Genomic DNA, 26,285 nt, shown 5'->3' on the forward strand with positions numbered 1-26,285 from the left:
CTTTTTTCTTTTTTTTTTTTTTGTCTTTCCAGGCTGGAGGGTGCGACGAGCATGCCGCTGTCCAAACATACCACGTCCAAGCGACGGCGAACCCCCTTCATTACCCCTGAGGTGAACTCATCAACCGCTGGAGTCTCCTCCGCCTCAAATGGCAAACAAACAGGCCGCAAAGCATCTCTCGCTGTTTCCCTCCAAAGTTTTGCAAATCGCACTTTCCAGTCCCTGCCACGCCGGGTAAACACAGGGAGCGACAACGCCGACGCGACTGCGGCCCCGAAGCTGCGCCATTCCTCCGCGAAGCTTCTGATCTCAAGGCCGGTATCAAAGCTGCCAATCCCGCAGTCACGGCCGTCGACATCGAGCTCCATTGTTCGAATCCCACCTTCGGGATCAAATGTTCCTCCAGTACCACCCCTGCCTGCGCGTGGATCAGAGTCGAGAATACCAACGTCCAGTCGAATACCAGCGCCGACCGCGCGACAACTTGAATTGGAACCCCGGGCTGCTAATTCTGATTCTAAAGCCGACACGTGTGCCAACTCAAGAACGAGCGGATATAACCACTTCTCACCTCAGCCAAAGCCATTTGTCGCGTATGAAGACGTGAAGGCCTTAACACGGAACAAAGCCAGTCCAAAGGATAAACAACAAGGGCTCGAAACGTTGAAGGTGAAGGATTCTAAGTCAGAAAGAGACACAATAACCGGCAAACCTGCCAACTCGACGCCCTTCCGGAAGCGGATGATATCCTTTAGTCATAGGAGGACATCAGCAACAGCATCAGGTAAGTCGATACGGGCAAGTGACATGGGAATTCCAAAATCAACGTCGATGACAGCCATCACTTCTTCACGTCGGGCATCGGAAATACCGCCAGTTTGTTCTTTTCATTCCCTTCATGCACCGCCAAGCAGCCAAGTTAAATCGCCCAGTACATGCGGTTTGAATATCGGAGCCAACCCTGGACAGACTCCAGATCGCGCAACAAGCCATACACATCGAACACTTAGCAACGCATCAGGGGCAACTTCCCTCACCTGCAGCCCCAGGGAGAGGGACCTGCCGCTACCACCGATCCCTTCGTTACCCAAGAGCTATTCTGTCGGGAACGTAAGGATTGATGGCCAAACTGAAAAGACGCCGCTTCCAGTCTCATATCAAACACCGGCCTCTCCCAGAACCCCAGAGGATACGCGCGCGCACATGAGTTCGATGTCAACTCTAGGTCATACGCATGACGCACCCAAGCCCAAGGATAGTAAACGAAGCAGTCGCCCTAGCGATGCAGTTCTAAACTGCTATGTGACGGCCAAGTACTCAACTGTGTCGGCACACATTACCGAACCACTATTAGACCTGACTCCGCCGCGTCCGACGCATTCGCCCGCCCATGTGTGCCTAAGATCTGCATCTCCTAGGACACTTCCAGTTAAAGCATGCAAAAGGACCGAAGAAAATGTTAATCTGGTACGTGCTTCTGCGCATGATATAACTCCATCCAAAAAATATTGAAACTGACAGTCAAGTTCTATCAGGTCACGCGCGCCCAGCCGCAACAGTATTGGCTTGGTCGGCTCTCAACCCTTGTGAATAGCCTCCAGTACGAAGATGCATTCAACGAACCAGATCCATACATTACCTACCGCGCGCCGTCTAGAACCAAAATTCTCAAGACTTGTGGGATAGAGAGTGCTGAAGAATTCAACATAAAGAGAGCCTTCGCAGCGCTGGAGCGGGCGTGCATGACTGATGAAGCAACAAAAAGTCTCAACGAATTTAAGGAAGAGTATGAGCGCAAATACACGAAGTCGGGGACTCCAAAGCCGGATAAAGGTTCCAGGACCGGTATGAGAGGGAGGCAGACGGCGATTCGCATGAAAATGAATACGGAGGAAAAGGACTAGGATGCGAGGATGCGCGGCTGCGTGGATATTTTTGACGATAGAGAGATGCAATAGCCGTGATACCCAATTAAGCCTTTAATATTCCATTGCACGTTAAAATTGCTTTGGTATCTGAACTTCCCAAATAACGCGATCCTACCAGTCCCAGAACCCATTAAGACCTTACCTTGTCTATTGCAGTAGAAACACCATGCGGTCCATGCGTGAGCAAAAATGAACAATCAACTTCTAGAGGCTCTACTTCTCAAAAAAGCGGCGACTTGCTCATGTCTCGTGACAAAGAACATTCTTCGTTTCTCTGATTTCCAAACTAAAACACCGATTTCCTCTGCGTACCGGCACGGGGCTTCAAACTCCGCCGAAGATGCGAAATCTTTGAACAAAAATCCTGGTGTGGCCTTCAGCCTATCACGTTCTAACTGCCAGAGCCGGATTTGATCAACGACTGTGGGCGGTAGAACAGACGCAGGAAGTCCAGCTGTGGTTGAAGTGGACTTTGATGCGTTTACTTTTCGCATCTGGGGGTGAGCATGGGTCGTGAGGTAAGATATTATTTGGTCGGCAGTGATGCCCATTTCGACGGCGCGACGGATGGATTGGCGTGTTAGCTTTCCCGTAACAAGGTTGGGAAAGCGGTATTTAAGTGTTGTGAAGAGTGCGATGAGGGAAATTTGAAGAGGGGAAGAGGTATACGCGTATAAGCGGTAGTTTGTTTCGATGATTATGAATCCTGTGCCTGGCGCACCAGTAGCGGCGTTTATGTTTGGACCAGCTGGAGCAAGGTTGCCTGAGATCGGGCTGGAGAGAGCCATGGAGTCGGATGTAAGCGTTGTTGCTAATCGAGTAGGGTAAAAGCGTGTGGATTCCGAAGCAGGGGAATGTTGGTAAACGATCCCGAAATCAGTGAGGTCGGCAAGGGTACGGAGTTGCGTTGAAGTTAGATGCTTTTTGTCGTAGGATTGCCCTAGCTCCAAGCTACTGAGGAGGAAGAGAAAGGAGAGCACCTCGACGCTATCCATTCCGATGGCTTCGGCGTTCTCGACGTAGAGGATGAGAATATGCCAGACCTGAGTATTGACATCTTGCAATACAAAGGCAAACCCTTCCTTGGTGATTTCCACTCTGCGATCTCGGACCTCGACAAGGTGGCAGGCTTGGAGGAGGGATTTGACTCCTTTACTCAGCGTTACGTTTTCACGTTGAATGCCCAGCGAGTTTGTCCCGACCATGTACCCAAGAACACCCTCCCACTGTCGCCTGGCATAATCGTCTAGATCGGAGACAGTCATAGGGTGCGGATCAGGCATACTAGACATAACTCCAAAAGAATGTTGTTTGTCTCCGCCGGTGAGCGCCTGTCGCAGAGAGGAGGAAAATGGATTGGTCACCATATACGCCCTAACGTGGTCCGACGTTGTAGTGCTTGAAAGAATGTGTAATCGACTAAGGATCGACAGGGCGTTGTCTCTCTCGCTTGTGACAGAGTCAGAATACTGCGCGTAAGCCCGCGAGCCGGTCAAGGTTCCTCCTACCGCTTGCTTCCTGCCTTGACCCACAGCTCGAGCTCAGCTGCTGGCAGGGGGTCTTTGAGGTAGAGAAGGGCCATGACAAAACATTTTGCTGCGTAGATATCAAATGCTTAGCAAGATGAGAACAACTACACGGAGACAGAACGGATGAGTTACCTAGATGGGGCAGCATCCGGCGAAAGATTGCCAGAGCGGTTGAAGGCTGCTGATACAGCTTGAGGAAGACTGTGCCCGGAAGGCTCTCTAGATACTCTAGAGGACGGGACGAAGAAACAGGCATCTTGGAACTGTGCAATTAAACGCTCCACCGCCGTTCAAAGCTCATCATCTATCGACCATCATGTCGCGGTAACTGAGACTTTGAGAAAGCTCCATCTGAGCATTTGCCAGTCAAGCCCGCCGTCCGCCAGAGGCCTCATCTCGGACTTTTAACAACATTGCTGCTGACTAAGCTTTTCGCTGCTGTGCTCTCTCGCCGATTCCAAGCAACTCATCCGCAAAATCAAAGTATCCTCGATTAACAAAATGACGGCCTTGAGATTTGTTAGATCGGTAAGCTATTGTATCAGATTCCTTGATGTTTTGAACCCGCGTCCACTAACGTCTCCCTGCAGGTATGGGAGTCCTTCCGGGCTACATCAGGCCTGGAGCCGAGGTATTGGGTTTCGCAGCATAAAATGGCTTTTGTACTGTTCAAATGCTGATATTAATGATAATATGCAGATTACTAGACAATGTATGTCTAAAAGCTTGGTTACTGCCGATACGGCAATAACTACATGCTGGGGCTATTGCTCAATTTCGAGCTCCTGGCGGACAGGGGCTCGCTGTCGAGCCGGAGACGAAGAATAACAGCCCTTTTGCAAAGTTGCTCCTAACTTGGACATGTCTCTTCTAGCTTCGAGTCACTGCAGCTCGCCCTGGTGTTGTAAACTTTGAGCTTGATATTAAAAAGGAACATACAGTGAGTGTTCCCCCTTTCCTATTGTCTAGTGATACTTTTCTCAGATGTTTGAGAGATTTGGCGCTGTTTGAACCATCTGTGTCCTGGGGCTGCTTGCAACTTGTTTCTGGTATTACGTAGCTGCTAAAAAGTCATGATAGAATCGGCTTAACATCCTTCATGGCGGCACGATTGCTAGCATGGGTAAGCTTCAGTCAAAGGGCCATTACAGATTTTAAGTTCCCTTACTCTTTGCTGCTAATGCCGTCGCCTTAAACAGTTGATCTCGGAGGGTCTCTTGCTGTGGCTTCTCGGGGCCTCTTTGCCACCGGTGTCTCGACAGATCTCAATGGTAGGCACGCATCAACCCCGGAATATCTGATTTAAACTTTCTAGATACTAAATAGGACATATTACTCCGTAGTGACTTATCTAAGCTCCGGGGGTAAAGTCGGGGATAAAATTTTAGCTGTATGTGAAGTCCTATGATCTCCTTTTTATTTTTATTTTTTTTGATGTTTGCCTTAGCCTCATATGTGCGGTGCTGATCAATATATTTAGGAGGTGACTTGCGACAAATGTACGCAAAAATTTTGTCAATCTGATATTGCATGGAGGGAGCAAATGCTCCTTTAGGTTGATACGCTATACTAACAATCTCTTAGTTGGAAATAATCTTGCATATACCAGCATCAAGTTCATGAATGCCAAAAATGAAGTGGTGGCTAGGGGCAGCCATACAAAGTGAGTTTTTTTTTTTTTCTTTTTTTTGTTGCACAATTGTATAATTTTCGCTCTGACACCACATTGCAGATATGTTGCCCATGCTTTCAGGGATCCAAGGAACATTGTGGAAGAGCTTAAGCCAGAACCCTGACTGCTGTCTCTTCCAACAATGATGAGACGCCAAATAAGAAACTAAAGAGCGAAGTTAATAAATAGAGTAAATGCCGACTATCCCATTTTGCACATAAAATTTCGCGCTTCATAGAATGTATAGCAAAAAATGTATTTATACAACTGCAAGCGAATGACTGTAAAAACATGTTTTGCTAGATCTTACGGACACAAGAGCTGATCACGATGTGGAACCCATTAAAGTCTTTCCGGAATCCTACCTCGCCAAAATCCAAGGCCGGAGTACCTCCCTATCATCAAAGATTATCATACAAAATAGACAGCTTCCCTCAAATGCATATATTATTCATTCCTTTTCTCCACTAGGATCATTCCAGGAGAGATTCCCGGGCCGCATCATTCTCAAATTCCTCGACTCCGTCTCTCATTAATGCCCCGTCCTCATCCATTGGAGCTGTGTCCATAACAGTCACCTCTTCTCCCATGGCCTTGACCTTCGCTTGCGTCATTTCGTATACGTACTGCCCAAGATGTTCGATACCTTCCATGGCAGTGCCGCTGATATCTGCGTCAAGGGCCCTAGTAGTCGGAAACATTTCCCCGGGAACCAACATGAGTTTATCTGGGCGTTGAAAAAGGATATCAAAAGCCGGTTTCAGTTCAAAGCATGATTCAAATACTTCCCGTCTGCCCAGAATGTACAGCCCTAGGCGTGCACGAGAAAGCGCGACAGTGAGGCGCCGGACGTCCCGAAGGTATCCCACAGCTTTCGTTCGCGTGAGAGAAAGGATTATGTCTATCAATTGAGAATCAGAAATGACGTAACCCGATACAAACCGTCTGAGTAGTTTACTTACAGTCGTTTTGCTCTCCTTGGTACTTATCCACCGTCGTCACTATTCTGGGGAGACCAAAAAGAGACTTCTTGGCACATCTATGATTTAGTACATCCTTAACCAAAGCTTTCTGGCCAGCATACGTGGTGAGGATCGAGATTTTCGAGGCAGCGTAACCTAGCAATCGCATGTATTGAAAGATTGCCACAGCATATTCAGCTTCGCCGAGATTTTGTATAAAGTGTGGGGATGGCTCCCTTTCACCAACTCCTTGAAAATCGGGTACGTTGATAAACTGGTAATCATACTGGAAACCTGCATTGGCAAGTTTGAATTCTGCTCCATTTTCAACGGTTGGAAGGTTCCCTAGCCGCTCGTATCTCCATTTGAATAGCTCAGCGATAGACGGACGGGCCCGGCCCTGTTGATCTAAATTGATAGTCGGTACGCCCAATCTAACCAGTCGGAGGAAGAGACTCTGTTCGAAATTGGCATATTGACGGAAGGCTATGTTTTGAACGATAGGGGAGTTTTGCAAATGATCGCCGCACAAAACCACCCTCTTCAGGGGCAACTCGCCGTTTTTGCTCTTTTGTAGCGCGCAAGGAATGAAGCTTTCAACTTCGGTGACTTGAGCGGCTTCCTCCATAACAACATTATCATAGTGGAATCCAAGATTCGCAATTTCCTGCCGTCTCATAGCGGCATGTGTCGAGGTCATTGCTATGATCCTCGCTTCCTTGACCAAAAGGTAGTTCGCCTTGTCGCGTTGTTGTCGTAGGATTTCAAATGGGCGAATATCTTCTAACTCAGAAAATACTCTATCAAGATGGCGTTGGCACCCAGCTGCAATGTCCTGAATTTCTTCCTTTGATGCATCTGGTTTGAAGAGGGGCTGAGGGGCATTCGAAAAAAAAGAGTGAAACGGAAACCATTGGATTATGTTTTCGCACGATGAAGTCTCCAGCCGCGCTTTATCCCAGAATTTGGTCCAAGCTGGTTGGATATATACTGAATTGAAGTACCCTGCCGTTTCACATGAATTCCCATGAGCACCTTCCGCTCCAATTGACGCCGCGAGGCGATCTACCTCAGCAAGATATCCAGCCCTGTTTTCTAGGAACGATTCAACCCTGCCAAATTTGCTATAACTGGCTTCAGTCTCGAGTTCTTCTTCTCCATGACCGAGGCGAAGGAGATGGCGTGCATCAATATCTAGGGCAATAATTTTCTGGAAAAGTTGGTTAAGTGCCTGATTGCTATGGGCCACCAGTAGCGTGCGCTCGCTGGGGAAATTGTGGTATATGTTGCTGATGATCTGTGTTGCAACGTCAGTTTTTCCAGTCCCTGGAGGTCCGACGACTATGGTAAGCCCCGGCTGAGTGCCCGAAACAATGGCATTGACCTGGGCAGGTGTAAATCGTATTTTGTTCAACTTTGGCGCGTCCATAGGGTAAGGTCCTTGATTACTAGGCTTGTACGTAGAGGCACGGACTGACGCTGCTGCAGGCTGCACAGATTCGGCACGATCTCGTCTCCTTTTCTTCGAGGGGTTTAAAGTCTCCCCCTTAGATGGGTTGTCTCTCATTTCCAGTACATATGGTGGCCCGAAACTGGAATTATTGTTTTCCACTGGCTCAATGGTGCAACCCGGAAAACTTTCAACAAGGTGCTGCCAATCCAGAAATGTATCTCGATAATCAATCGTTTTCAACTTTGAGCCCACTTCTGGGTAACTCGCACTACGTGGGTTGCCATAGCCGAGGAAAACGTCTTGCAACCATGATGGAAGCTGTGTGTCTGCAACTGTTAGCGCCTTCACAATCTCCAGAATCGGTTTGAAGTTATTCTCCCGGCCCCTTCGACGCACAACCAAGTTTATCAACGAATAAATATCGGGGTCATCCTTGCCCCGTGAATCCAAGTCTGTCCTGTAAGCTCTGGCATCTAGATTCACAATGAGTCTTCGCTGACTGGGTCTCTGTCGCGAATAACCGTTGTGCTGGTCATCCTGAGGCTCCCGAATCATACGGCCATTAGCATCAAGGACTTGAACTATTTGGGCGCAGCGGACGTGTAAGATCCCAATATCGGGAAGGTTATTGACGGAGTGAAGGGAGAGAGTGGATATAGGAAGTTTAGAGCCAACTGCTAGCAAAAATATAACGTCGTCCGGCCGAAGTGTTTCCCACTCTCGACGAATGCTGTCATTCAGGCGACTAACATCTAGCAGGATTTCAGCGCGAACGTAAGCTGGATTTGAGCTTCCAACTTTGGGTTCTGCTACGTCGATGATAGCCGGTTTGGAAATCGGAATTGCCATCCGTGAAAAGCCTTCGAAAGTCGTTTTCTTTGTCTCTCGGTGTATGCGAGGAAGCATTCGCTTTACAACGGATTCTAGGTCACTCTTAATCTCAAAAAACGATTCCGCCCGGTATAACAAGAGGGATCGCCACAAGAAATCCCCCAGGCTCAAATACTGTAGATTCAACTTTGGAATTGCCAGCGGCCGGGAACCGTCATACGCTTCGTTTCTAATTAATGCTGGTTCGTACAGTGACTTTTCGCTGGGGAAAACGGTCAGTTCAGACGCAGTATCCTGGAAGGATGGTTGACGTTCAAACGCGGACAGAATAATTTCGAGAAGCAATTGGCGATTGGATTGAACACCAGCCTGTTCAGGGTACACAGTCCTGAATCCCAGTGCAGAACATAAGTTTTCCAGTTCAGTATCGTTTAATTCAGATAGATGTGTCTCCAGTTCAGAACGCTTTTCAAGTGACCCATAATTGGCCAGAGCCAGGAGGGTCAACTTTTCCTTGAAGTGTTTGATAGCAACTCGTTGAAGCCGCGCAAGCTCCTGGCAATGGATATCATACATATGTTGAGGAGAGTGTTGTTCGCCAGATTGATCATTTATAGAAAATCCGACAAAATGCTTGAGAAGATGGTAAAAGTCACGAAGCAGAGAGTTCTTTCCGTTTCTAAAAAGGCGCGAGGTGCGAAGGACTGGGAGGATATTAAGATCTTTGAATAGGGTATTCACGTATCGTCGTGTTGGAAGCTGGCTTTCTAGGTCGACAAGCAGTTCCATAAATCTCTCGCAGAATCTAACGTTGTCTTCACTCAATTCCCCGAGTGGGTTGAGTCGCTGCAAGAACTCCAGAAGCATGGAGTATAGCCAAGATCTCTCAAATCGAATTCTGGCTTTCCCGGACTCATCGGCCATATCGTACCGCTTCGTTGATACCCTCCATGCTCGTTTCAAAGCTGCCGAGCGCTCAAGTAACTTGGTTCGGGCGTCGACGCTGTGGAGGTTATGCCAAATGGCAATTGACACCAATGGCGCACATTCTTTGCGAATTTGGAGATTTTCCAATGACTGGAATGCGCTAATAACGAAGGAAAGAAGGTATATCCGAGATGTTGTAGGGAGTGTTTGGTCAAGGTTCATTGAAAGGATACGCCGGAATAAGTTCGAAAGGTCCTCTGGTCGGTCGGAAAAGTTTTCTAAACCCAGTTAGAATTGAAGCTGAAATCTCGGAAGGACCCATCTTACCCCATATCGGCAGATGTTCTCTTTGTTTTATGCCCACAATCACAGCAATCAGCAGAACATGATAATTTGAGGCGTCCTCGGAATAGGTAGGCCATAGGTATCTTGACTGGTTATTAGTACCGTCCGGTCTCAAAAGTCCAATGCAAACATACTTCTCTAAAATATGAAGATTCTCTAGCAACAGCAGAGAATGAAGGGAGAAGCCTTCTGTGACCAAGGGATCCCAGATATCATTTTTGATGGCCTCCGGCCTGACCTTCCGCACCTTCGTTTTAAGCCAGTGAGCTCTGGCCAACGCCACCCATTGATTTTCTTGTTGGAAGTCGTTGACAGTAGGTCGCATATCTAAGCTGCGCGCCATAGCTGGGCGCATCTGTAACCCCATTGTAGATTGAATCTTTCTCAGATGCGCTGAAGTTGCGTGCTGCTCTCATCAGGCGTGATGGCCGAAGCTGGCATTTGAGTTACGCTTTACAAAATTACAGCTTACGATACGCAAGGCTTCCTGGGCCCAGCGCCAGCGGTGGCGTAACACTATAATTACCATACAGAGCGGCGCCATTGAGCTCCTGCACCACGCTCAAAGCTACTAGTGTCCTTCAACTCTCATTAACACCACTCAACCCACCCGGTGCTGGCTGCTTTCTTACCGGTAGTGCCTTGAAGATGGCTGTCGGGGACATTCGCGCTGTTCAGATCTATCGAAGACGTGTTCAGGTACTGCTGGACAGAGCGACGAAAGTGAAGCAGGGCTCCGAAATAGAACCGTCGATAACAGAGTCTGATTTGGGAGATGCAATCAACGAAGTTGATGACGGCGAAGAAGAGGCATTAAAGAACCAGAGTTCCCAGCCGGCCTATGCAGCAGTAGAGACAGCTTTCCGCGAGAAGTTTTATCACTTACTGGTTGGTTGGATTATCAACCTTTTCTGCAGAGTCTGAGCTAATTCTTAATTTGCGATCCAAGGCCACGACGTCTATCAACAAGCCCGAGTTTGTTCACATGTGGAATCTACTTGATGTTGTGTCTATATTCTCCGACAATGGTAGAATCCCAGTGGAGCTCGCTGTCTCGTTCCACGCTGACACCTTACCCTTTAGAGCGATGCGAACCCGGTCTTATTTTCTGGCTCATAGAGGAGCTACTCGATAGTCAAACCATCGACGGCTGCCGTAAAGTGTTCGACTATTTAGAATCCAGGCGGGAACGTAATACGGCTGTAAGTTTAGTGGATATGCGTCATTGTCTTTGAAGATGGACCTCCTAATTTTGGAGCAGAAACATTTCAAGCAGAAGAGCTTAATTATTCTCCGTTCATGCAATGAATTGCTGCGACGACTCTCACGAGCGGAAGATACGGTATTCTGCGGACGGGTGTTCATTTTTCTCTTTCAATCATTTCCTTTGGGAGACAAGAGCTCGGTTAATTTGCGAGGAGAATATCATACAGAAAACGTTACAACATTTGACGAACCGCCAAAACACATCGCTGCCAATGAAGACGCCGACGATGTAGAGATGAAAGATGCAGAAGCGCAAAAGCCTTCAGACAACTCATCAAAAACGGACGCAGCAGCTTCTTCTCAAGGAGGTTCTGTCTCCCCCGAAATCGATGGTCAGCGATCAAAGCAATCGACCGATCACCAAGCTGAAGATACATCGATTGATATGGACGCTTTATATCCGGTATTCTGGGGATTACAAGCGAACTTTTCGGCTCCTACACGGCTTTTTGATCACGAGCATTTTGCTTCTTTCAAAAAGGGGCTCGAATCCACCATTTCAAGTTTCCAAAAGGTTAGCATTGACTTGGAAAAGCGCGGCATGACAAAGGGCTCAGAAGAAACATCACGGCGTGGGCTGAAGCGGAAGCGGGGTGAAACCGGGCCTGAAACCGCAAATACATTCAACCCAAAATATCTCACGAGCCGGGACTTGTTCGAATTAGAGGTATGCTCTTTAATGTCTACTGGTATTACTTTTTTGGTTGATGTGCTTACCTAAATTTAGGTTAACGACGTCGCATTTCGAAGACATATACTTGTCCAGTCGCTTATTCTTCTCGATTTCCTAATTTCTCTCTCACCGAAGGCGAAAGCCAAACTTGCGGATGCTACAAATAAATCAGTTCTCTATGGCTATGTGCTTAGCGACGAAGATGTGAGTAGAAAAGCCATTTTCAGATTTTAGCTGCTTACGCATAATCTCTATAGGCGAAATGGGCAAATCAAATGAAGTCCTCCATCGCGAGCTACCTGCAGCAAGGTCTCGATGGGAAGTTCTATTATCGCATGGTAGACACCGTCCTGACGAGAGATAAAAACTGGGCCCGTTGGAAGGCCGAAGGATGCCCACCTATTGAGAAACCCCCAATTCAAATTCAAGACTATCTAGATACCCAGTCCTCTACTACCAAATTAACTACAAATAAACGGCTCCGGGCGACGCCACTCGGCTCCTTGGACCTTAAATTCTTGTCGGAAGAAGCAAATTTAGGCAATCTTGATCGCCTCATGGAGCCTGACAGGTAAATTTCCAGGGAGAATGGGCCGAGTCCACAGGTAATGATGCTAATTGGGTATTAGGTTTAGAAATCCAGGGGCCGAGTCATACATGCGGGGTATCACGGACGATGAATTCAATCTCGACATGGCTCAAAACAGTGACGAAAAAGAAGAAGCTGCAAAAGCAAAAGCAAGCAAGATATGGAGAGTCTTACGGCTGTCCTCGCGCAGCAAGTTGAATCGGTTCGATAAAATCGAAGACGGCAGAAATTTGAAGATCCTTTTTGAAAATCCGCCTCCTCCGGAGAAGGCGGTTGCGGAAGCGGAAGATGGAGCTGATGGTCATAAAGACGACTCAGTAAAGAATCCGCCAACCAAGGAGAATGATGCTGTTACGGAGTGAGATCCCCTTTCTCTCCGTGACGTCGATCATTCAGCAAGTTGAGAGTGCTAAGCTCTGGATGTGAGCCTCAGCCATTTGCTATATGATGCCAACCCTAAGCCAGGGCCGAGATCTTAATACGTTTCCTAGGAAAGGAGCACAAAAGTGTTGAAGATTGCCCCGTTAAAACCGCTGATAAAAATACAGATTTCGCCACGATCGTTGACCGTCACCCCAAGTGTGCGGTCCGATTTGAGCATTTCTTTGGGAGATCATCCGTGAAAGTCCAGAGTACTCCTTTCTAGAGCTCTGAAATTTCCGTTGATGATTAACGTGGGATTTTTTTTACTAGTGTCTACTGGGGAAATAACGACGTTTATGCGTCGATCAGAGGATCTAGTGTACGAAATTGGTGCTGGTACGGTGCAGCACCATGAAAAATCGGATAAACCCCAGTTGCATATTCCCTTTTCTGTGAGAGACGATAATGAAGGAAGAATTGGGCTATGATCTACCCAGTTATCTGGCGAATCACCTATGGTCCGGTGGTAGTAGATCCCACTCATGTCTCGGAGCTCTGGTTTTTATGCAATGTTGTATAGATAGGCGATACTCTCTAGTCGTTTTGCTTCCCGGCAAGGGTTAGGCAATCCGAGATATGCATCAGCTAATTCCTGAAAATATTCACCTTTTCTCGGGACATTTTCCCTTTCGGGGCGATTCAGCTTGACAGTGTGGGTAGTAGATGCAGGGCAGATGTGTGTTTTTCCTATCACGAGGGTTAAGAATGTAGGTAAACTATGATCTGGCTGAGAGAAAGGGGAAAACGCACCGACCAGCCCTGCGTGACGATGCTTTTCTTAGAAACATCCAGCATGACTTTTTGGGGCGTGTTTGGGGGTTGTTTCGAACCGCTCCACGCAGCTCGCCCAAGCCTCTGACCCATCCCGATCGTCGAGGTTGGCAACACCTCCGAGCGTGAGCCTAACTCTGTAAGAACTGGCTAACTACGAATCCCAACCCTTCTTTTTTTTTTTTTTTTTTTTTTTCCCCCTCAAAAACTAACTCAAGGTTGTGGATGGTATTCCCGAAGCGTGGACGCGACTTTAATCCTTCACATATAGGGGCTCTGATGCCAGCATCGTGTCCAGTAACGACTATCCTTCATGGCCAAATGGCACCCGAAAGGCTGGCTTCGGCTGATTTCCGTGCCTTGATCAGAAAAGGCACCCATGGGAAACGTAGGAAGAAGGAATAATGTATTCCTCTTATGGATCAACCTCGCCCCTTGACTGTTTCTCGGCTTTGGCCCCATCGATGACAGTGATGGATAGTGGCGAAGAGATCCATGCAAACAAACATCCCCTGTCAACGGACCCCGCGATTTGGTCTGAGCAACCTTTCGGGCATTAACTCCGCGCCATACACTCGCTTTCCTTGACATCACTGCATTTCTTGCCATGCGTTCCCGGGACATCGCCTAGAGGCTAGTGTGCTAGCGACTCTGCAGGGCCCCAGCTGAGGCTGGGCTCATCGCCCATCTTTTGAAGGGTTTCACACACTTTCGCCTGCGTGCCCACGCTTACTTCCTGTCCCTCTTGGCCTACACCGCGCATTCATGAGTATGCATTTGAAAAACAAACAGCCACAAGCCCCCAAAAAAGAGAGTCAAGATGCCGGTAGTGACCGATGATGCGCATTCTGACAACATCCGATACGAGAGGATAAGGCAACCCTTCCTTCCACCAGGAGACCAGGGTAGGCGATAACATGGTGACTTTGCAGAGTCAGATGAGTTCTTGCAGCCGCACAAGGCATGGTTTCCATGACAAGCAATGGGGGATCTGAGACCTAAACCGCTCTTCTGGTTGATTCCTTGCATATATCGACTGTTCCTAGAGAAGTTTCTTCCCGGCAGGAAGAGTTCTGGGGATCAAAGACCTGACCGCAAGCCGGGCTGATACTACCCTGCCCCGCACCGTTATCATGGCCCTTAGTTCCATGCTGGGTCATGGCCACATATAAGTACTTTTGACAGGGTTGAAGAACATGCCTACTGGTTGGTAGGTCATATGTTTTTTTGGTATAGATTGGCTTATCAATTCAAATATTAACAGTGAGTTCTGCGCCTCCCTTTGAGCTCTTTGTCAAGCCATTTCCCTTCTTGAAGCATTTGATATTGTGACTGAACCGGTTCCTGTGAAAGTGATTCTATGAGGTCAGATATCGACTAGACTAGGTGGGTATATCTTTCTCTAATTCTACCTAGATAATCCTGCGTGAGGATTTTGAAAAGGCACGCTGCCTTGCAGCTGTGAAGTTGATATTTTTAGCTCTGCATTATTATTGGCAATGGAGCCAATGTCAAATTGTTTCATCCCTTTAACCCGTCTCTCTCATTTTTGTTCCATTTTAGTGATTTTTGGAGCTTAGGCTAATCGAATACAGGACTGCTACCGGATGCCATTATTTTGTCGTTACGAAATCTTCTAGTTGTGGTAGCTGATGATTATCTCACTACAAACCTGCCCTCTTACCAATTGAAAATTGGAGCATTCAGTCTCTGTGCAGTGAAGACTTACCTGCAATAAAATGGGCACATGCAAGGCCAGCCCAGTGGACCTCTTGGGTGCCTCTACGTGCCGTGTTGAGAGTGCTAGTTGGTCACTACGTGAACACAGCCCAATATATAGCAACTCTCGACATTACAGCAAGGTCGAAAACACTCAACAACGTCAAGCATATGCTTGGCCAGCTCCCGCGCTTGGAAGGGATTGCACTGGATCTAACGAAAGGCGCAATGGGGAACAGTCACCGTGTCATGACGAGATCCAAAGTGACGATGGGCCTCAAACTATGGGTGGCGGAATATTAGAGGAGAAGACATCGAAGAGGAAGATGAAGCGTTTCAGGTCAGCTCTTTGCATTAGGACTGTATGCATATTTTTCAATTGCTAATATGAGCATAAAACCCAGACTCAGCCATAGCCAAACACGCTATCTTATGAGCGAGTTCACACGACAAGCACATCCTGACGCCGCTCATAGAGAGCGTCTTTCCCGTGAGATACCGGGGTTAAGCCCGAGACAAGTTCAGGTTTGGTTTCAAAATCGGTATGCAGCGATCCCTGTGAGCAGAAGAGGATTTACGAACTGATATTGTCGCAAAGGAGAGCCAAATTAAAGAGGTTGTCTACCGACGATAGAGAAAGGATCCTAAAATCAAGAGCAGTTCCAGAGGATTTTGACATGGCAAAAGCACTCCGTTGGCCTTACACCAACTATTCAAATACACCAGCATCTGCCGCGACACACTGTGATAATTCGCTCGGGAGAAATGACGTGCCATTGGTGATTGAAAGCATAAAGCTCTCGGGAGAAGAGTATGTCACAGCTCCGTCGAGTAGTCCGCCTACCTATGGGTACTATGCGTCAGACCCGTTGTCAGTGGCGGAAGACAACACGAGCCCCGACAACATCATTTCGAATTCCTCAGCCAACGAGCGGAAGTTACCTGTAATATCATGGACATACTCCCAGATGCCTACACCACCATCAGAATCAGCAACTGTACCTGAGTCAACGAATCCTTCGGAAGTAAGGTCGCCGTTAAACCGCAAGTGGAGTGGTGTATCCTTGGGAGGTATCTCAGCACGCCTGTCGCCCTCCAAATTATCACCTCATACCATGAACCGTAGCCCAAATACACCCATAACACCATCACACAGCTACTATGAGAAGCAGCTAGCTACTCCAGTATCAGTCGGAGGTTTCCATGAGAGATCCGGTAAGCATTCACAGAACGGGGTTCATGAACACGACCTAATTGTTTTTACAGCTTCTCAGAAGGAGGTGCAGAGCCCGATGGCCAGCACAATGTCGACCACTCCCCTTTCTGTTTCGTCGGAAGAGCAAGTCCTTCGGCCGAATTCGTGCTTTGGTCTTAGCTCATTCGACATATCTTGTCCGCAAGGGGCTTCGCCGACCATGGGCTATACGGCTTCTGGGGTTGCTTTCGAACCCAGCCCACGGTTTGTTGAAATTCCTTATTCCACTAATCCGGTGAAAAATATGTGGGATATGGGATCTTAAAATATACTAAAGGACATTGCATTCTGCTTGCATTCGAAATCCCCCACACGCGTCGACTCTTCCTGGCGAACGACTTGATGTCTTTGGGATAAAAATGATTTCTGCATGCTTCTGGGTAATACATTCAGATCTGACCATCCTATTCTGTTGATTGTATTCTAAACCTTTTTTATTTTATTTTATTTTCTTTTTTAATCGCCATTCCTGCCACCTTTTTTGTTGTCTTAGTACTCCGTACTCCCCATCCTTGAAACCTCCTGCCTTGCACCATCATCATTCACTCTTGTTGATACTATCTATGAAAATAAAGTTGTAGTTATTTAAACTTATTAAGATTGATCACAGCACCCTTGAGACACGCCCGTTCCCGTCATACCATCAAACCTTGTTCGCCCGTAGCCCTGCGGCATGAACCACGGCTCACTGATGGTGATCTGTGATATCAGGCCACCACCATTGTTTGCACCATTTGAAGGGTTTGCACAGATGTTTGTCGATAGTGGTGCAATGGTTCGCATTCACCAATCATCTTCCAGCTATTGCCAATGAGATGACTGATGACGCAGTGAAACGCGACCAGGCAAGAACGGCGGATAGAATGGATTGAGCAGTAGTATAAAAGCTCATCAGCTGGTTGAAATCCTGTAGATTATTTTGTAACTTTCCTTATTCAAAATTTCATTGTTTAATTGTTGTTGTTGACTGATCAGTCCTGCCAGTCGCAAATATATCCAAAGCCTCCACCCTTGCGTAACCACTCAATCGATCGACGACCTCCTTTTTGGCCCAAATACCTTTAAAATTCTGAAGAGATATAAACATTTGACAAGAAAAAGAATGGTTGTACCACCGCTATCTTGCTGCCACTCCTCCAAGGAGGGTTGTGTCTGCGCAGCACAGGCCAGATGCTCCTGCGGAAAGCAACACGCCCTCCACTGCAATTGCGAAAGGGCACGCACCGAAAATGATACTTCAGGCCCCAGATGTTCCTGCAGTAGGTATTCCCCATTTTCCATTCGCAGGCGCAGTCCGTGGTGTCTGACCAGTGGCCTTTTGGCTCGAATTACAGGAAGCCGCCCCGCCGGGCAGTGTACTTGCGAACGGGCAGAGACGGAGAACCATCCACCTACAGGGGAGACGTGTCCATGCGGCCGTAGAATTGCTGGTGAGTATAGTTACCCGGACCCTAGCAATGATTCATCGGTAGTGTCGTTGTTGACTAACGGTTTTGTATCCGAGCCAGACTCTTGCACCTGCGAAAAGGCTGTTGATGCCGGAAATTTCCCGGGTGAGATTGACTTCACCACACAAGCATAGACACAGATTATCGGTCTGTCCATTGATAGGATTTCAGGCTTTGCTGCTTGGGTGGGGAATGTGCTGGGTGTCAATATATAAATGGAGTTTGGAGGTTTGAACATCGGGATTCTAGGGAATGTGATTGTACGAGCATCAAAGGACAAACTGTGATTGTTATAGCATGGTTAGCAATGCGAAATATACTCAGTACTCTGTAACGGGTCTCAGATACAACTCTAAAGTTCCATTGTCAAAGTATCTGTTGATTCACCGTTCGGGTGGTTGTCGGGAAGCCGCGCTGCGATTGATATCTTGGCGACCACTAAGTTCGGCTGTCGGCGACTAGCGCCGGAGATAAGAAAATGCGTCCTGTGGTCTTGGCGCCCGGTTGATTAGCTCGCGGCGTAAGTTTATTCCGTGGAACTGGTCTCCCGTCCAGGGATCCAGCAGTGTTATTGTCGGGATAGACCGAAAAGGGTAGCAGGAAGGGCAAGGCCTCCAACGAAAGGGCGACATCTTCACCTGCAAGCGAGTCGATCTTTGAGCCAAGCTTGAAATCTTTTGCTTTGTTCGTTTTACCGCGTTTGCACTGTGTTCTTCGCTCCTCTTCTCGGAGATCCTAAATCGCTTTGCTGCTGTGGCCTTCAGGCTTCCCCTGGCTGGAGCCATTGCAACGCCAATCCCGCGGTCGATCCATTCGTCACCCTTCCCCGAAACTTGGCATCGGTGGTGATGCTCATGCTGTTCTCGGTGATACTCTCGGAAATATGTCAGTGTTGAGTTCCGCGTGAAGCCTAACTGGACCTGCAAAGTCCGGATAGAGCGAACGGCCAACTCGGTCGTACTAAACCGCCATAATGTCGACAACTATGCGAGGATTGGTCCAATTCATAGCCGATCTGCGGAACGCTCGAGCTCGTGAACTGGAGGAGAAGCGGATCAATAAGGAGTTGGCTAACATCAGGCAAAAGTTCAAGGATGGAAACTTGAATGGGTATCAGAAGAAGAAATATGTCTGCAAGCTCCTCTATATCTACATCCAGGGATACGATATCGATTTTGGGCATTTAGAGGCTGTTAACCTGGTATCGGCCTCTAAATACTCGGAGAAACAGATTGGATACCTGGCCGTGACGCTCTTTCTCCACGAACAACATGAACTTTTGCATTTAGTTGTCAATAGTATTCGGAAAGACTTACTCGATCATAATGAGCTAAACAATTGTCTGGCTCTCCATGCAGTTGCCAATGTGGGTGGCAGGGAGATGGGCGAGGCGTTAAGTGCCGACGTCCATCGGTTATTGATCTCTCCGTAAGCTCTATGGTCGCCTCGCGTGAGCCTTTGGCTAATATGGCGTTATAGGACATCTAAAGCGTTCGTGAAGAAGAAGGCTGCTCTTACCTTATTACGCCTCTACCGCAAGTACCCGGGCATCGTGCAGCAGGAGTGGGCAGAGCGCATCGTTTCTCTCATGGATGACCCTGATATAGGTGTTACCCTTTCCGTCACGTCCCTCGTAATGGCGCTTGTTCAAGACAGCCCCGAACAGTACAAAGGGAGCTACGTGAAAGCTGCGCAAAGGTTAAAAAGAATCGTGGTTGATAAGGATATCCCGGCCGACTATATTTATTATAAAGTACCTTGCCCATGGATACAAGTGAAATTGCTGCGTCTGCTCCAATATTATCCCCCATCGGGTACGTGAAATACCTCCTGGGCTTACTTATGGCATCTCTAATTGGATTACTACAACAGAAGATACACACGTCCGCGGCCTCATCAGACAGTCCCTTCAAGAAATCATGAATCTTGCTGTGGATATTCCAAAGAATGTACAGCAGAACAACGCGCAGAATGCAGTTCTTTTCGAAGCAATCAACCTCCTTATTCATCTCGAGAGCGAACAGGCACTTATGATGCAGATTTCAACTCGACTTGGTAAATTCATCCAGTCTCGAGAAACCAATGTGCGATATCTGGGGTTGGAAGCAATGACGCATTTCGCCGCCAGAGCGGAGACTTTGGATCCCATAAAAAAGCATCAGAACATCATCATCGGTTCTCTGCGGGACCGTGATATCAGTGTAAGACGAAAGGGGCTGGACTTATTGTACAGCATGTGTGATACGACTAACGCACGACCTATCGTGAATGAGCTCCTTAAATATCTCCAAACCGCCGACTATGCCATTCGAGAAGAGATGGTGCTTAAGATAGCTATATTGACAGAAAGATATGCCACAGACGCCCAGTGGTATGTTGATATCTCACTTAAGTTGCTCCATGTTGCAGGTGACCATGTCAGCGATGAGGTCTGGCAACGAGTCATCCAAGTCGTTACCAATAACGAAGAGCTTCAGGCATATGCTGCGCAGCATATCTTGGGATATACCAAAGGCGATTGTCACGACAGCCTAGTGAAGATCGGGGCCTATATTTTGGGCGAATTTGGTCACTTGATCGCCGATAACAAAGGCTGTTCTCCCATAGAACAGTTTCTGGCTCTTTATTCCAAAATGGCATACTCCTCAGACCACACTCGAGCCTTCATATTGTCATGCTTCGTCAAGTTTGTCAATCTATTCCCAGAGATTAAGCCTCAGCTGTTACAAGTATTCCGTGCCTACTCACATTCTCCGGACTCCGAATTGCAGCAGCGTGCTTATGAATATCTCCAACTTGCCCTATTGCCAACCGATGATCTTCTGCGTACGGTCTGTGACGAAATGCCACCTTTTTCGGAGAGAATATCAGTGCTTCTATCCCGATTGCATCAAAAGAGTGCTGGAACCAGCGATAAGCGTACTTGGGTAGTCGGTGGAAAGGATGCCAATGCAGACGAAAAGGAATTTATGTTGACTCAGAAGTCGGGCTTAAAGCGTTCCTTCACAACTCCGGCCAACGGCATATCTGGGACCAATGGAGCATCGAAAACAGGTGCCTCAAGCGACTTATTGGGTTTGGACTTAGCAGCCTCAGACGCAACTGCGCCAAATTTGGCAAGCGCTGCACATCTTTCACCAGATTGGGATATCGGATTCAACAGACTCTTTTTTGTCGATGAGGGAGTCCTGTTTGAAGACGCCCAGATTCAAGTTGGCTTGCGGTCGGAATATCGCGGCCATCTTGGTGTCTGTAAACTGTACTTTACCAACAAGTCTTCGTTTTCTATTGGGTCTTTCACAACAACCCTCGATAACCCTTCTCCTACCGGTTTAAAGGTGGACACCAAGAGCTTACCGGAGCCGGATGTTTTTCCTGCAAGTCAAACCCAGCAGACTGTATGCTTTGAATGTCTTGGCCCCTTTACCAAGGCACCGACAATTCGAATATCATACTTGGCTGGTGCACTTCAAGCATACACTCTTCAACTACCTGTTCTCATGCACAGGTACATGGATGCATCCGGGTTAGCCTCCGACGACTTCTTCAAACGCTGGAGGCAGATCGGAGGGGGCCCGCTTGAGTCGCAATCAACGTTTGGACTGGTCAACATTAAGAATCGAACGATAAATGAAGCATCGACCCGTCGGATCGTGGAAGGATTTAAGTGGAAGATATTACCCGGAGTCGACCCAAATCCAAAGAACATTGTTGGATGTGCTGTTTATCAGGCTGAGAGCCGAAAGACAGGATGTTTGATGAGGCTGGAGCCCAACTACGAGAAAATGGTAGGCCTGCGCCGCGACATATATGTCATTTTTTGACCTTTACTGACACCGAAGCAGATGTATCGGATAACCATTCGAGCCACACAGGAAGACGTGCCACCGGCACTGGTGAAATTAATGGAAGAAAGACTAGCGCAAGGAGTATCAAATGATGATATGTATAGATAACATCTCGAATAGTAGGATTGTCAAACGCACCGACTATCCCGGATGACATCAGCGGCATTTCAAGGCATGGCAAGGCATCGCGCGTTCACTTTGTTCACCGTCCTTTGGGATAAGGATAATATACATTGTATATAATGCTTTTAATTAATTTGGTCTTTGAGCGTACGGGTATCGACAGTCCCTTCAATTATCCTCTTTCTTTTTCTTCCTTTTTTTTTTCTTTTTTTTTCCCTGATTATAGAATGTGGCAGTTCAGGGAACCACTTTTGCTTCTCCTTTTGGAGGACGAGCTCCGAAAATCGTGCTCCCCACTCTAACCTCATTGCTCCCCATGGCAATAGCACCCTCAAAGTCTTCACTCATACCCATGCTCAACTCCAGCTTCTCCTCCCCTTCCAATCCCAATTCTTGGCAAATTCTATCCCTTGTCTCTCTCAAACAGTCAAAATCTTCATTCTGAGTCTCCGGGGTTGTTGCCTTGGACCGCGCAATGGCCCCGATAGTCATTAGGCCCTCTAGCTTCAACCGTGGACACTGCTCCCTGATAAACCGGCACAATTCCACCGCCTGTGATGGCTCAACACCAGACTTACTCTCTTCTCCGGAGGTATTCACCTGGACAAAAACACGCAATCGCTCCGGCTCCGCTCTGCTCTGTTCTTGTTGCTGCTGCTGTGCGGAGTGATTCTTTAGTCTCTCGCCCCACCCTTTGTCTAGCAGGGTCGCTTTCTTCTGTGTGTCTACACTCTCGACGGCCCAGAGACCTCTCACATCCCTCGCTAGTGTGACACATTTGTTCGACTGTAGCCCGCCGATGAAGTGCCATCTGATTTCCGGGGGCAGGATTTTGGATTTTTCGAGGAGCTCTTGCAGGTAGTTTTCACCGAAATGAAGGTGGGATGTGGGTGGGTTGTAGAGGGCGAGGATGTCGGATGCGGGCTTGAGCTTGGAGACAGCGACGAGGCGGACAGAACTGCCGGGGACTGAGGCGGCGGAGATGCGGGAGGTCACGGAGGAGAGGTTCGCAAGCAAGGCGGAGGCGCGGGACGGAGAGGGCATGTCTGCAGATGGCTCCGGAGCAGAGGATGCGCTCATAATGAGGGCTCTTGAAAGGAAGAATGCACACCAGATTATCCCTTGCAACTTATGTCGTCCTGGGGTGAGCTACAGGGCGGATTGGCGTTCTCCGGCTGGGACAAGCGGAACGGGAAACCCAGCGGGCGGCGGCACTTTCTGCCCAATCGGCGTGTTATCTCGACGGGCCAGCCCTTATCTCCACGTGATCACACAAATGCGGCTAGCGCAAGCTGTGCGGTCACATGACGGTTTCGGGAAGAATCGCGTTGTTCAATTCCAGCCAGAAGCAGCAGTGCTGGACAGCAAACCGCTCGCGAGCAGACGGTTCGTCAAAGGCGGGCGACGCATGGGAACGACGGAGAACAGAGCAGCCCGGGCAAATCAGCACCATCTTTCGCCCTCGCTCCATGATTACACATGCGAAACCCAGAGGTGCATATGCCACACCATCCGAGTCGGTCTGGTGCGGCTGGCCACTCACGAGAGAAGCCCTAATGCAGTTCCCCTTTGACGTGCAGCTATTAGATAAAACAATGCAGCACGAGGATCATTCCAAGACAGCCAAGGGCCCCCGGTCGAAGACATCCTCCATCCCACTCAGGGTATGGCCGTGCTGATTGTTTCGTAAAAGAAATGCCCGAAGGAGGGACTGGCAAACAATAGGAGGTCGAAAAATGGACTCCAACATGCATAATGGGATTATTAGTTTCACCTAATAATGTCTTGATGCTGTCTTTCGTTTCTCTCTCCTCTTTTATTTTTTTTCCCCCCCTTCCCTTCTTCTCTTCTCCAGCTCGTGTCGTCTGTTAAGATCCCGACTTGATTTGAATTAGTTATATGGTCTGCAGGAAACCGTTCTCTCCCCTCCACCGTTGTTGGCCATTGTCCCTCGCTTCACTGGCATTCCCTCACCTTCACTCGAGACCATTTATTTCACCAAGTCTCACCTTTACCTGGCTGACAAGTATCATTTTGTTTCAAAAAACCCACAAAAAGCTTATATTAGAAAGAACCATGGATTTCTCCCGTTGATGGCAATGCTGTCATTACTCTTTGACTTTTGTCCCATCGATTTCGAGAGCTCCGTCACCATCAAGTCTATCCAAAACCCTCTATTTGCCTTTGTTATCAATCACCCATCGCAGTATACCCTCTAATTAGGGCGTTGTCTTGCCTTGGGACATCTGCCAATAAGACAATCAATCACCTTTCGAAATGGGCTCGTCTCCTACACCCCCCCGAGAATCTATTTCACGAAGCCGAATTCTCCGTACCACCACCAGCAGCAGCGTCCATCGGCGAGGCGATTCTGATATTCAAACAACATGCAACCCACAAGGTCCGCCGAGGCTAGGTGTGCCCGATTGGTTTACAAAGGACGATGATCCGAGGACATCCACGAGTACATACGCCTCAACGATACCCTGTCGCGAAGAATTGAAGAAGAAAATCCACACAGAGCTCGTCCGCGACAGATACGAGGCATTTCCAGCTGAAGCGATCGCTTCAAATCCGACCAGCTTTGGCAGATTGTTCCCCTCGTGTAGAAAGCTTATGGTCAGCCACGACGATACGACCCGCGACGGTAACCTGAATCTACGCGTATCCACGCTTGTGACTGAGACTCGAGGGCGGCAATGCGAAGTTATTCTTTTCCACCTGCGAATGCTTGACTTGCAGGAGAGGAAATTCTCGTTCAGGCGATACTGTCGTCAATCTGGCAGAGAAGTGTGTCATTCCGCGAGAAAGTACCGAGAGTGTGCCAACGAAAAGCGATACACAGCGTTCTCCTGGGCCAATTTTTCGCCGTTTCGCACAAAGTCGAAGTCTCAGCAGACAAACCTCAATCATCTCAGAAGGCAAGATTCGGGCTATAAATCAGGAACGGAGGAAGATGAGTCATCTGAGAAGAACGGGTTCCCCGAAAGGGATGCGCCACCCTCGCAAAATGAACCATCTCCAACAAACACGATAAAGCTAGAGTTTTCCAATTATGCTCATGTGGATGTCCGGAGACGTGGTTCGAAAATTTCCAAACGCTACGATTACGAATACTGGAGTACAAAATATCAGTGGAGGAGGTCAATTCGGCATCACGGCGGTTCCGAGGAGCTATCCTACCATCTGTATGATCTCAGTAAGCCGAAGCCCGTCGCACATATTGTCCCAGAGGCGTTGGCTCCCATGGAAGCGTTTGACGAAGAGTCCAAGGGAGGTTGGGTACCGCCATCGTCGATATGGATCAGTGACGCGGCAATATTTGGCAAAATGAGCGATATTGCTGAGTGGGTTCTCCCTGCAACCCATCTGGAACGGCATGTTTCAAGTTACTGACAACTAAGCATTAGTGTTGTCATCGCTACAGGCCTGATTGCCCTGGTTGATGACAATATCAGGCGCCGCTGGCACAACAAAGAAAAGTCACGTCCGTCCTCTCCCATTGCGTCCACGTTTATCAAGAGCGTCGAGTCTCTTGTTTCGACCAAGCTTTTCGACAAGGTTTTCCAAAATCGATGGTCTTCCGGCTCTCAACATATCAATTCGATTCGCCAGCTAGTTTTTCGTGGCCACGGGTCATGACAACTTCTTACTATAAAATAGCGTATTAGCAATCGGTTTTATTTTATTCGATTAATGTATTAATGCTCGACTTGTTTGCTTGCAAGAATGATGTGGACGAGTAGCAGTACAACATGAATGCACGGTTCTGACACATAGGGGGTGTTTAGTCTCTCAGCTTTTCATATTTGAGCGCGCAATTGCATACCTACAGCACATGTGTTATGATATTTATGAACGATGCACATAGCCGGTTTTGGTCTTACATGAATTTTTAATATCGTGTCCTGCGCACACCCCAGTCGTTGCAGTTGCCATTAGGCTACCGTTTCTCCTATTCGAGCCAAATCTTTTATTCCCTGTTCATCATCGTTCTGGCACCCGCATTTGCAAGCGACCTTTTTTTTTTTTTTTCTTCATTTCTTTTTTTTTTTTTTTTTTTTTTTTTTTTTCCGGGCACTCAGATGATCTCCGGGACTGATGGAATGGGCAGCATTGAGCATGTATCGTAACAAGCAGCAACGAACAGTCACAATTGTCTAACTAATAGCGTGGATTGCATATTTTCGGGCGCAGATTTGAATACTTGCAGCCACGGTGCGGTTCGCGGGTTGATTTTGAATCTAGTTGAATGTGCCCCTGCATACTTACCAGGTATCCGGATGACACATGAGTGATGATGCTTCTGCCGGAGCAGAGAAGGGTGTTTTTCTTTTTCCTCACAGTTAGAGTATTATGGCGAAAGGGCATGGGCTTTCGGAAGAGCCGGCCTTACTCGCCGCTAGCTGGTTAAGTTCTCGAGAAAGTATCGCCTGGCCTTAACTTTATACGACGCCAATTGAGGTGTTCACACCATGTTCAGGCGGCTAAGCAGACGATTTTCGAAACACGGTGTTTCTTGC

At 48.0% G+C, this 26,285-nt stretch overlaps 10 protein-coding genes across 11 annotated transcripts; 7 read left to right on the forward strand and 3 right to left on the reverse strand.

Annotated features, from left to right (window-relative positions):
- Positions 1–51: 51 nt before the first annotated feature.
- D8B26_004699 (uncharacterized protein) lies at positions 52–1,904 on the forward strand (the record flags this gene model as incomplete). The annotated part of the gene is made up of 2 exons (XM_066124567.1): positions 52–1,467; positions 1,536–1,904. The coding sequence occupies 2 exons, from the start codon at positions 52–54 to the stop codon at positions 1,902–1,904; spliced, it is 1,785 nt and encodes a 594-aa protein (XP_065980648.1).
- On the reverse strand, positions 1,748–3,815 carry TFB2 (RNA polymerase II transcription factor B 52 kDa subunit). Its single transcript, XM_003070465.2, has 3 exons — positions 3,590–3,815; positions 3,437–3,524; positions 1,748–3,377 (listed from the first exon to the last, which is right to left on the reverse strand). The coding sequence occupies exons 1-3, from the start codon at positions 3,711–3,713 to the stop codon at positions 2,126–2,128; spliced, it is 1,464 nt and encodes a 487-aa protein (XP_003070511.1). The 5' UTR covers positions 3,714–3,815; the 3' UTR covers positions 1,748–2,125.
- Positions 3,816–3,958: 143 nt separating this feature from the next.
- Positions 3,959–5,393, forward strand: D8B26_004701 (uncharacterized protein; the record flags this gene model as incomplete). Its single annotated transcript, XM_066124568.1, has 10 exons — positions 3,959–3,985; positions 4,048–4,088; positions 4,157–4,169; positions 4,332–4,397; positions 4,538–4,580; positions 4,657–4,728; positions 4,801–4,847; positions 4,938–4,956; positions 5,042–5,120; positions 5,190–5,393. 10 exons carry the CDS (start codon positions 3,959–3,961, stop codon positions 5,251–5,253), a joined length of 471 nt encoding a protein of 156 aa, XP_065980649.1. The 3' UTR covers positions 5,254–5,393.
- A 154-nt stretch (positions 5,394–5,547) lies between these two features.
- D8B26_004702 (uncharacterized protein) lies at positions 5,548–10,014 on the reverse strand (the record flags this gene model as incomplete). The annotated part of the gene is made up of 4 exons (XM_003070467.2): positions 5,548–6,030; positions 6,092–9,580; positions 9,630–9,730; positions 9,782–10,014. The coding sequence occupies 4 exons, from the start codon at positions 10,012–10,014 to the stop codon at positions 5,603–5,605; spliced, it is 4,251 nt and encodes a 1,416-aa protein (XP_003070513.2). The 3' UTR covers positions 5,548–5,602.
- A 208-nt stretch (positions 10,015–10,222) lies between these two features.
- Positions 10,223–13,214, forward strand: D8B26_004703 (uncharacterized protein). Of its 2 annotated transcripts, XM_066124569.1 has the most exons (8): positions 10,223–10,535; positions 10,597–10,675; positions 10,731–10,849; positions 10,909–11,580; positions 11,641–11,790; positions 11,844–12,157; positions 12,216–12,533; positions 12,609–13,214. In XM_066124569.1, exons 1-8 carry the CDS (start codon positions 10,296–10,298, stop codon positions 12,652–12,654), a joined length of 1,938 nt encoding a protein of 645 aa, XP_065980650.1. In that variant the 5' UTR covers positions 10,223–10,295; the 3' UTR covers positions 12,655–13,214. The 2 variants fall into 2 exon arrangements, with proteins under 2 accessions (XP_065980650.1, XP_003070514.2); XM_003070468.2 differs by having other exon boundaries at positions 12,216–13,214.
- Positions 13,215–15,108: 1,894 nt separating this feature from the next.
- Positions 15,109–16,608, forward strand: D8B26_004704 (uncharacterized protein; the record flags this gene model as incomplete). Its single annotated transcript, XM_066124570.1, has 4 exons — positions 15,109–15,428; positions 15,493–15,630; positions 15,687–16,303; positions 16,355–16,608. 4 exons carry the CDS (start codon positions 15,109–15,111, stop codon positions 16,606–16,608), a joined length of 1,329 nt encoding a protein of 442 aa, XP_065980651.1.
- A 677-nt stretch (positions 16,609–17,285) lies between these two features.
- D8B26_008423 (uncharacterized protein) lies at positions 17,286–18,135 on the forward strand. The gene is made up of 3 exons (XM_003070470.2): positions 17,286–17,602; positions 17,678–17,773; positions 17,852–18,135. Exons 1-3 carry the CDS (start codon positions 17,446–17,448, stop codon positions 17,923–17,925), a joined length of 327 nt encoding a protein of 108 aa, XP_003070516.1. The 5' UTR covers positions 17,286–17,445; the 3' UTR covers positions 17,926–18,135.
- A 238-nt stretch (positions 18,136–18,373) lies between these two features.
- Positions 18,374–22,940, forward strand: D8B26_004705 (uncharacterized protein). The gene is made up of 4 exons (XM_003070471.2): positions 18,374–19,219; positions 19,271–19,605; positions 19,664–21,579; positions 21,637–22,940. The coding sequence occupies exons 1-4, from the start codon at positions 18,765–18,767 to the stop codon at positions 21,745–21,747; spliced, it is 2,817 nt and encodes a 938-aa protein (XP_003070517.1). The 5' UTR covers positions 18,374–18,764; the 3' UTR covers positions 21,748–22,940.
- Positions 22,000–22,842, reverse strand: D8B26_004706 (uncharacterized protein; the record flags this gene model as incomplete). The annotated part of the gene is made up of 1 exon (XM_003070472.2): positions 22,000–22,842. One exon carries the CDS (start codon positions 22,840–22,842, stop codon positions 22,000–22,002), a length of 843 nt encoding a protein of 280 aa, XP_003070518.1.
- Positions 22,941–23,339: 399 nt separating the features above from the next.
- D8B26_004707 (uncharacterized protein) lies at positions 23,340–26,048 on the forward strand. The gene is made up of 2 exons (XM_066124571.1): positions 23,340–25,109; positions 25,173–26,048. Exons 1-2 carry the CDS (start codon positions 24,040–24,042, stop codon positions 25,402–25,404), a joined length of 1,302 nt encoding a protein of 433 aa, XP_065980652.1. The 5' UTR covers positions 23,340–24,039; the 3' UTR covers positions 25,405–26,048.
- The last annotated feature ends 237 nt before the right edge of the window (positions 26,049–26,285 follow it).

This window comes from Coccidioides posadasii, chromosome 2, assembly GCF_018416015.2.
Source record: "Coccidioides posadasii str. Silveira chromosome 2, complete sequence".
Classification (NCBI taxonomy): Eukaryota; Fungi; Ascomycota; class Eurotiomycetes; order Onygenales; family Onygenaceae; genus Coccidioides; species Coccidioides posadasii.